The sequence below is a fragment of the Trematomus bernacchii genome, unplaced genomic scaffold (assembly GCF_902827165.1).
Source record: "Trematomus bernacchii unplaced genomic scaffold, fTreBer1.1, whole genome shotgun sequence".
Lineage (NCBI taxonomy): Eukaryota > Metazoa > Chordata > Actinopteri > Perciformes > Nototheniidae > Trematomus > Trematomus bernacchii.
Window position 1 is genome coordinate 2,244,129 of NW_022987668.1, and position 10,231 is coordinate 2,254,359.

Sequence of the window (10,231 nt, forward strand, 5' to 3'; positions counted from 1 at the left end):
TACATGCTTTGAAAATGTAATTTGCACATCTACAAGTAAAGTACTAATCTATAGAAAAATAACTCTGAGATAATGAATTTGTAAAAAGACCTTGGAAATAGTTCAAAGTAAAGCCATTTGTTTGTAGAATGGTGATAAAGTACCAAGTCTCGTGTTTCCATGTCCTTGAACGTGTCACTCACACAGTTGTTCTGCTGTTGCCTTCAGGTGCCACCCCTCAGCGTCGGGAGTTTGTGTATCCCCGGCGGCTGGAGAGGTCGAGGAGCCGCGTGGCGCTGCTGGAGAGCATGAGGCGGCAGCAGGAGGAGCTGCAGGCCGCCATCGAGGAGGAGGAGGAGGACGACGAGGAGGAGAAGCGCAGCCTGGTTGATCACGTACGTTTCATTTTCGGTTTTCTCCTGGGAATTTCTTCACACCCTTCCACAATTTCAATTTAATTCAGACTAAAGTATTAAAAAGCTGTAGGAACCCCCGGGTTGTTATTCATGTTCAATTTAACAGAAAACAATTCTGCATTTCTCAAACCAAATCTATAAAATGGCTGGAGAACTGCTTTTATTTTTAATAATAGAATAAATAAAATAAACTTGTGTTAATTCTGCTGTTCCTCCCCTGCAGGACTCTCTGGAGGATCTGAGCACGTGCAACGAGAGTCTGGCCACCGAGCCGTCCTTCATCGACGAGAACCTAGTCTTCAACGAGAGCAAACGCGTTCCCTTCTTCAAGGTGAGCGCTTTGTTTTTTTATTTTTATTTATTTTTTTAAGAAGAAAAAAATATATATATGTTAATGATTTAGTTTTTGGGAGAAGGGGTGTGATTAAATACTTCTTCCCACCCCTTTTCAGATGTGTAATTAAGTCGATTATTTGTTTATATATAATTTAGAGTCGGTAACGTTTTTGTGTATCAATTTGGCACTGCTTAAGTTTGTATAGTATAATAAGTCCAGGGTTTCCCACACATAGACTTTACTGGTGCGGGCCGCCCAGGTATATTAACGTCCGCCAAAGTATATTTCGAGACCCATTTAAGTTTAATCTTTTTTTATCCGTCCGCGAGCACGATGTCGAATAACTACCCCTCCTGTACCTGTTCGCTGAAGGGTCTGCTTTATGCGCTCCGCGGTAACTCCGCTGCGAGGCTCCGGCCAGCAGTTCATGAGCGTGCTCCACTACAGGGTGTCCACGGGGTCTTAAAAAGTATTAAAAGTTGATAAATCAATTTAGTGAAAATTAAGGCTATTAAAAAGTATTAAACGGCATTTTCCAAGGTATTACATTTTGTAGCTTGTTTTCAATAAGTATATGAATTGTCCAAAGAGGTTGTATTCTACAGTCTGCCTGAATGTAATCATTGCGTAGGTGTGTAGTGTGATTCTGTGTAGTTCATTTATGGCATCCCGTTGGGTTTGAGGTCATCTGAACAGGACATCGCGCGCTCACTGCTTGATAGCGTGCAAAGGTCCGTTTACGCCGGTTGTTAAACAACATCGTTATGGGGAAATGCAAGTCTGCGTCCAAATGGTTGGAAGATCAGGAGGAAGGACAATCAATACTGTATATATAGTAAATGTGAGGTAAAGTGTGTCGCCAATGTAACCGGTTAGAACTCAAAGTGGCGATGAGGTCTTAAAATGTATGGAAAGGGTCTTAAAAAAGGTCTTAAAAGGGATTACATTTGACTTCAGGATTCCTGCATATACCCTGCACTAGCACCCCCCGTTCTCGGCTACCACCACAAGTATATTTCAGATCTGTGGGAAACACTGAATTTTTTTCTGTTATTGTTTTACACATTCAAAAATCAAAACAATAAAAGGGTCTTTTATTTCACAGCACAAGAAAGGCGCTAAGAAGGAAATGAAGATCCCCCTGAAGGAAAAAGTGCCAGAAAACGAATCAACGCCGCAGAAATCCAGACTGCCCCTCCGCTCTCAGAACTAAAACATTTAAAATATATTCTTCTTAATCCATATTATCATCGTCTTTCCTGTGTTGGTTTTATGTTTGTATTTTTGTCTTCTAAATATAAATTTGTTGTTTTAGTAACGTAGTTGTCTCGACATTTCCAAGTAGCTTGTAGAATTAAAGAGATTTTATACTTGTTTTTATACTTTTGTGATTTATTAAAGGTGGGGTATGTAATTCACTTCAGAAACATTATATTCCATGGAATGCTCTTAACATCCCGATAGCAATGAATATATTAAATGCTTTGACAATAAATACAAAAATGTCATCTGTGGAAGCCGTGGCGCTGTAAAAAGCACGACCAATCATCTGAGCCGGCCCGGCTAAAATAATTGGATGGCCTACCTGCCTGTCAGCCTTCCATCTGTGCACAAACTTATCTCGTGCCCTCATTGGTCATGTTCAAGGTTCAAGGTTCTTTATTGTCAAACTAACATAGCTACAGAGTAATTATGTTGTTGAAAATCTTATGTCACAGGCTTCTCCAACAATGCAACATAATAATAATAATAATAATAATACAGATAGTAAAGTAATACAAAAAGAAAAATAGTTCTAAAATAAAGTGAGTATGTGGAATAGTGCAGTACGAGTCTATATACAAGTTATTGGAATGATTTATATTAGATAGTAGATATATATTACTAAGTAGCAGATGAATGTTTTGAGATTGTTTTGAAAATGTGTGCGTTCGTGTGTGTTGGAGGAGGGGCTCTGTAAGGAAGTCTGAAGGAAGGGGCAGATTTGTTCTGGCTGCGTACTTTCAAATTCTACCGCACTCGAGCTGGTTTCTCCGTTCTTACCTTTAATTCCAATAGAGTGTACTAGGGGTAAAGGATTCATCATGTTTGATGAAAATGGAGAACTAGAAATTGCCAAAACGTTTTTGGAAAGGAACAGGATCTTTCCAAATATCTACGTTGCAGGTTCCTCAACAGAGCAATTTACAAGACATAAAATAATAAATGTGAAACACAACAATACAAATAGTGCAAACTTGGTCAGGTTGCTCTCTATGGGGCACCTGTCTAAGAGGTAGCTCTTAAATAGGACAGACATGTTTGTTTCCTTTCTCAGAGTACTGATAAGAATGATGCTGTTCATGGATTCTTAGAGTGAAAGCACTTGAATCATGAATTTATAGTACATACATTAGTGTTTGTGAACAAATTAAACAAACAAAATGCAAAAAGTTAATCAGTGAACCTTTGGTGAGATTTGCTAGGTGTAAATCAAATCAGGTTTTATTTATATAGCACATTTAAAAGCGATTTTTGGTCGAGCCAAAGTGCTGTACATATAATGTAATAGATTGATAGATAGTACTTTATTGATCCCAAATTGGGAAATTGTTACAGCAGCATAAAAGGCATTTTACAATAAAACAAAATATACAAGAATAGAAATAAAAATAAAATATAAATGCAGATATTATATATATATATATTCAAAATATATGGAATATGGAGTATTAAATATGAAACAGATTATGTATGAGTAAAATGTACAACGTGGTTTATTCCAAGAGAAACTATGGAGCAGAGAGTTCTCTTCCAGCCAGAGGTGATTTATTGTACAGAGTTATTGCAGTGGGCAGGAATGTTTTCCAGTATCTGTCCTTGTGGCAGGGGAGCTGCAGCAGTCTGTTGGAGAAGGAGCTGCAGCAGTCTGTTGGAGAAGGAGCTGCAGCAGTCTGTTGGAGAAGGAGCTGCAGCAGTCTGTTGGAGAAGGAGCTCCACTGACTGTCCAGCTGCAGGTGGAGAGGATGGGTGGGGTTATCCATGATGGACAACAGCCTGTTCAGTGTCCTCCTCTCCACCACAGCTTCAAAGGGGTCCAGCTTGATGCCGATGACTGACCCAGCTTTCCTGATCAGTTTATTGATCCTGCTGGTGTCACCGGCTCTGATGCTGCCCCCCCAGCAGACCGCAGCAAAGAAGAGTGCACTAGCCACCACAGACTGATAGAAGATCTCCAGCATCTTGCTGCATACGTTGAAGGATCTCAGCTTCCTCAGAAAATAGAGTCGGCTCATCCCCTTCTTGTACACGGCGTCAGTGTTGATCCTCCAGTTCAGCCCATTGTCTAAGTGCACTCCCAGGTACTTGTAGACCTCCACAACAGCCACATCCTCTCCCAGAATGCACAGGGGCAGAGGAGGAGATGTCCTCTTCCTCCTGAAATCAATGACCATCTCTCTGGTCTTGGCCACATTCAGAAGCAGATGATTTCTTCCAGTCCACTCAACAAAATCACCCACCAGCGCTCTGTACTCCTCCTCCCGTCCATCCCTTATACACCCTACCACTGCAGAGTCATCCGAAAACTTCTGCAGGTGGCATGACTCTGAGTTGTATTGAAAGTCAGAGGTGATATTTCTACACTTTGAACAAAGTTGGGCCAGTTCTCCAAATGTTTAGGACAGGGCTATTCAATTAGTTTGGAAATGGGGCCCGGTTGATGAAAGTGATCCAAAGCAAGGGGCCGGGAAAAAGATGGCTTGAAATATGAGCAATCATATTAAGAGCTTCAGATACAGTAAATACTACAACAGCATAGTGGAGTGCATATATTGTGTTTAATTAAATCAAACAACATAGCCCCAAGGCCTTTAGAGATCTAAATGGCTCAGAACTCAGTAGGCCTACATGTGAAGCTAATTTAACCATCAACATAATTTGATTTAATTTAGGTGAAATGATCTAATCATTCACGCAGAGATGCAATAAATGACAGTTTGTCACTACAGTAGCTAGTAGGTGGGTTCGAAACCCGAGCCCTCAGAAGTAGTCAGGCAATGTCTTCCCCTCTATCTCTCAATTTAACACCCTCTCTGGAATAAAGGCACAAAAGTAGATGACTTTTTAACGTTATACTCAAAGGGCCAGTCAATATCCCCCGGGGCCGGGTTTGGCCCGCGGGCCGCCAATGGAATAGCCCTGGTTTAGGAGATGGAAATTGATTTTTAGAAAAGCACAATCCCCCAACCCTACTCTTTTAAATAAGGAGCCTATACAATGTGTCACTGAGTACAAGTATCTTGGTGTCGTCAGATGGGATGTATGGTCTGAGAAAGTAAATGCTAAGTCTCAACAAAGAATGTTATTTTTACGTAAATCATTGTCTTTTAATGTCGGCAACAGAATGGTTAAGATGTTTTATCATGCTTTTATTGAAAGTGTGCTCTCCTTCGGCATCAGATGCTGGTTCGGCAACGCCACTGAGGCACAGACAAAGTCAGTCCGGAGGGCCATAACATTGTCCAGTAAATTGTCAGGAATCTCATTTTCTAGTGACCTGAGGCACCCTCTTGCCTCTTATTTTGAACTGTTGCCATCTGGGCGGAGATATCGTGCCCCTCTGTTTAAAAATAACAGATCTAGGCTGTCTTTCGTCCCACAAGCCATCAGACTCCTTAATCAATGATGGCTAGGACGCACTGTTTACCCAGCTGGCCTGGCACTCTCCCCCCCCCCCCCCCCCCCCCCCTCTCGCAAATGAGGGCCTAGGCCCCTTGTCATGTCTGCTGATATGTTTTTTTTTATGTCAGTTATTTTTAATCTGTGTCTATGTTGTCAGTGACATATGTTTTATCTTTTTAAATGCCTTGAGATGTGCTGCAACCCATTTTCCCCTCGGGGACAAATAAACTAATACTACTACTACTACAACTACTACTACTACTACTACCTGCGTGTAACTGCCACGGAAAGACTACATAAACACCAAACTGTTTCCCTAAAAAAATGACCTTTTTTCACGTAATGTAAGAATACCAAAGTTGTACTGTTCTGTTTCCCTGCACACTTATATCACATATCAGAGTCAATTATTGTACATTAACAGCACTACATTTATTTTAAAGCTTTACATACCTCCCAGATTAGTACAAAATAGTCACCTCATGATTCAAGTTTACAAATTAAGCTACACAAAGCATATAAAGACATTAAAATGAGCTCCACTTTTATTAGCTGCACAAAAGTACCTCTTATCTCTTATCTTATGTGCATCCACCTCTGTAACACAATGTTGTAATATGTAGTATTCTGAATGGGCTACTAGGCAAACTAGTTTTGGTCCTGGAAAACACTTGGTATGTGACTACACCCTGCATTAGATAATTCAAAAATATTTGGATTGAGTCACACTTTCGGTTCCTAGTTTTTACTGGTGTTACGGAAAATAACGTCCTCCGGTCAAATATGTTCCAGTGTGACCGGAAAGCGACCTACAAAAGAAGTAATTCACCCAACACGATAAATGAAACAAATGTATACTTTGAGTTAAAAATATTAAGGGTCTTTTCTGCTGTTTTTAGCCTATTTGTCACGAGTTTTGTCAACAAATTGTCTTGAAACGAGTGGCTTTTTGCTGATGAAGGAAAATTCGGATCCATCCCGGAAGTGACGTCAGTGTAGCTGTCTAACAGTAATGCCTGTGGATTAAATGTATAATAATATATTATGTTAGCCATAAATAAATGTTGGTGGTGACATAAAAGACAACATATTACATTTAAAAAAACGCTCTCTCAAACGTAAAGATCCTGAATAAGATATTTGATTTAAGTAAAAGTTTAAAAGGAGTAACATCGAAATATACTTAAAGTATGAAAAGTCAAAGAACTCATTCATATCTATAATATTATCTTATTATAATGAATGATACATTAAATACATATTATTCCAAGTAGAAACACACATCGCTGCTAGTAGAGAAAACATATATATTTGTATATAATATGTTTCTACTGAGAATTATTGTGAGTATTGAAATAGTTGTGCATGTTTGTATTTTTACAATATGCTGCTTTATTATAAAACATAAAAAAAGGTCCCTATTATCGAATTTTAATCAGGCACTGTCCAGGACACCTATATTACAATGCATGGGTGGGCCCCTCCCTTCCATTTCCTTCCTTCACTCACTACTCTCTCGCGAAGAAGGGTGCGGATTTACTCGGTGGCTTCTTGGCGGCGAATTGACGACATTCTCGATTAATTTATCTGTTATGAACATCCGCAAAGTCGTGTATTGATCCGTGGACGAAATGGGGAAAGTTTTGGTGTTTTCTCTGCTGGTTTTGGCCTCTCTTCGCTCTGCTTCTACTGAGGAGAAGAAGCCCATCAAGGAAGGCGGTAGCGTGACGCTGGACTTGAGGCCTGCTCCTTCCGATCCGATCACCATCATCCAGTGGAAGTTTGAAGATAGTATTCTGGCAGAATGGGTGAAAGATGTGGTTCCTTTGACCCATAACAGAGACAACATCAAACTGAACATAGTCTCTGGACGTTTATCTATGGAGAAAATGACCAAAGCGGATGCGGGTGTGTATTCAGTGGAGGTTAACAACAACGTGCAAAAAGTGACATACAACGTTTTAGTGATCAACGATGTTCCCAAGCCGGTGATAACGTTCTTCCCGCTGGTATGCAGCGATGAAAGTCACAACTGTACCCTGAAATGTGAAGGGGACACCACCGGGGCTGAACCCGTCACTTACAGCTGGAAGACCGGGGATGGAGAGTGGAAAGAGTCGAGGAAAGCGAAAGTGATCACCAAGAAAGAGCATGGACAAGTGAAGAACTTCACCTGCAAGATGAAGAACCAAGTAAGTGAGGAAGTAAGTGAGCTATTTACAAATAAACTCTACAACAAGAAGGAAGAACCAAAGCCCTCTCCAGTTGGTTGGATTCTTGGAGGCATCTTTTTTGTTGCCCTACTTGTGATTGTGGGGGTGGTTGTGGCATTGAAAAAGAAAATAATTCGCTGTGGGAAGGACCTTGAAAATGGAAATCCAGACATCAAAAATGGACCTGCAGAAGAAGAAGAACGTCTCGATACACCACAGGACAAACCAGACACCAAAAATGGACCCGCAGAACCTCTCAATACACCACATGAGGACAACACTGTCATCAAAGATGGACCTGTAGAAGAAGCAGAACCTCTCAATACACCACATGAGGACAACACTGTCATCAAAGATGGACCTGCAGAAGAAGCAGAACGTCTCAATAGACCACATGAGGACAAACCAGACATCAAACACGCACCTGCAGAAGAAGAAGCCGATACTGAACTGTGAAGCTCTTTTCTCATCTGGCAGATTGCCATACCTGCAGACATGTTGGGAAAACATGTCAATATGTTTTGCTTCATATGTGTTTTTTAGCTGTGCACCCTCGACTGTTACATGCACCAGAAGGATTGTCATACTGTCCAGTGTCCTCTCCAAAATAATCATTTGGTTGTACAGCAGCATGAAAGCATGATTTATATTTAAATATCAAATGCAAATTCACAGCCTGTTGTTAAAAGGGACATGGTCTTATCGATATGAGAGGACTAATGTATGAACTTTAGCAATTAGCCATCTATTTTGATAATCCAATTTGCATTTTTGAGCGTTACTATTTTAGTTATTTGAATGCTACTTCAAAGTTATATTTTACTTTTCCTGATTTTTATTATTATACATGATAATAACTAAGTCGCTTTGGATTTGTGTTAATCGATAATTTCCCTGAAAGTATTTAGTGTTTGGGTGAACGAGTGAAAACATGATTTAGATGTTAATGTGTGTGCATAATGCTGATAAGAGCTTGGTGATATTGCAACAAAGTATCTGGGAGAAAAGATTCTGACACACACAGACACACTCACACACATACAGAGACACACACATAGACACACACATAGACACACACACACACATGAAAAAAAACAAGAGATTATCTGTTTTCACGTTTCTTAAATGTGTGAATTTTATGCTTTTTTTCGTTGTGATCCACGACAATCAACTGGATTTGAGTTAATCGATAATGAATGTAATTGATACTTGCAGCCCTAGGATTTGCATGCTATCATGTTCTCTACAACCACCTTATCTTTTGTCAATCCATCAGGATGTAAGATGACGAAAAAGCACTATTTATCAATTTTTTATTATCCTTAAAGCAGCATTTTCAGCCATTTTGGCAGGAAATAAGTTGATCAATACTAAAAAATAGTATTAAATATTATTTGTCTTGGTAGTAAGGGAAGAGGAATGGATTGAAGTACTCAATGACATCCACTCAGTGTCAAATCATATACATTTCAGTGTGCAGTTCCTAGTATTACTTCTTATATTCCACCATTTCCACATGTTCGTAATAACTTATCGCCCTCCTCCAAAAAGAGACACTCAGCAAAATGTGAGGCTTTTTTTAAATTGAAAACTCAGTGCCATTTAATGACTCTAAGTTCCTTCATGAATAAGGACTTGAGTCCAAGGAGCCGAAGCACTTAAAGAAACACACCTTTGGCACGCCGTCCACTTTTAATTAGACGTTGAACAGGAAGCTTCATTGAATGTACACTTTTTGTAATATACATGTATTTTTTACGAGTACAAATTAGATTACTTTTGATATTTTTATGCACTGTTTTTTCTGCTTTTAAAAAAAATGTTGGGACTTCCACAGACTTCTAGAATTGGCTTGCAAACATGCATTTATCTCCATATTTTTTTTAATTTATTTTAGTTAGCATTTATTAAGTTGTTTGTTTATATTCAGTGCCTTTGTGAATAAACGTGAGTCTTGCTAAACAATCTGTTGTTGTTGTTGTTTATGGAGTGACACATGGGCCCTTTTTCATTTATCTAACTCCCCTCCTCGACTCCTATCCTCGTGTCTGGTGTGTTAGTCCCGTCCACAGGAGATGCGAGCGGAGGAGTCGAGGAGGGGAACAGAGGAGAGAGGAGTCGAGGAGGGGAACCGAGGAGAGAGGAGGGGAAGCAGCAGGCGGTTAGAGAAATTGGAAAGGGCCATGGAAGCTGACCTCTCATATCTGCACTCCACTTTTCATTCCAACACTGCACATATTTTATTTTTAAGATTAATTTGTCATACCTTACATCGTTCTTTGGTATTTTATGTAAATATTGCTCTTTATTTTAACGTTATAATAGTTGTATTTTTAGGTCCTTTTTCTTACAATTTATGTTCTTTCAGAATCAGAAATGTATGTATGTATCAGTAATGTATGTACACATACAAGAAATTTGCTTTGGTGGTGCCAACATAAACAATGTAAGAACATAAGTTGTACGAGTAGGTCAACAATATAAAAAAATGTATTTCTAAGAAACTAGACAAGTATTTAAACCAAATTGAAATATACAATAGAACCTAAACTCATAGGATAATTCATATATGACGATATTTGACTGTTTATGTATACACCATATACACCAGGGGAAATTCCTCC

At 39.4% G+C, this 10,231-nt stretch overlaps 2 protein-coding genes across 3 annotated transcripts in view; both read left to right on the forward strand.

The window, feature by feature from the left end:
- Window positions 1–2,108, forward strand: part of kif11 (kinesin family member 11) — a 32,248-nt gene extending 30,140 nt beyond the window's left edge. Inside the window, exons 25-27 of the mRNA XM_034135925.1 lie at window positions 208–374; window positions 619–726; window positions 1,838–2,108. Of these exons, the coding sequence (XP_033991816.1) occupies window positions 208–374; window positions 619–726; window positions 1,838–1,945 (383 nt within the window). The 3' untranslated portion in view covers window positions 1,946–2,108. The remainder of the gene's footprint in view (window positions 1–207; window positions 375–618; window positions 727–1,837) is intronic.
- Window positions 2,109–6,880: 4,772 nt separating this feature from the next.
- Window positions 6,881–9,572, forward strand: LOC117487223. 2 transcript variants are annotated; one of them, XM_034135894.1, is made up of 2 exons: window positions 6,881–7,769; window positions 7,830–9,572. In XM_034135894.1, exons 1-2 carry the CDS (start codon window positions 7,026–7,028, stop codon window positions 8,061–8,063), a joined length of 978 nt encoding a protein of 325 aa, XP_033991785.1. In that variant the 5' UTR covers window positions 6,881–7,025; the 3' UTR covers window positions 8,064–9,572. The 2 variants fall into 2 exon arrangements, with proteins under 2 accessions (XP_033991785.1, XP_033991784.1); XM_034135893.1 differs by having other exon boundaries at window positions 6,882–9,572.
- Window positions 9,573–10,231: the final 659 nt, after the last annotated feature.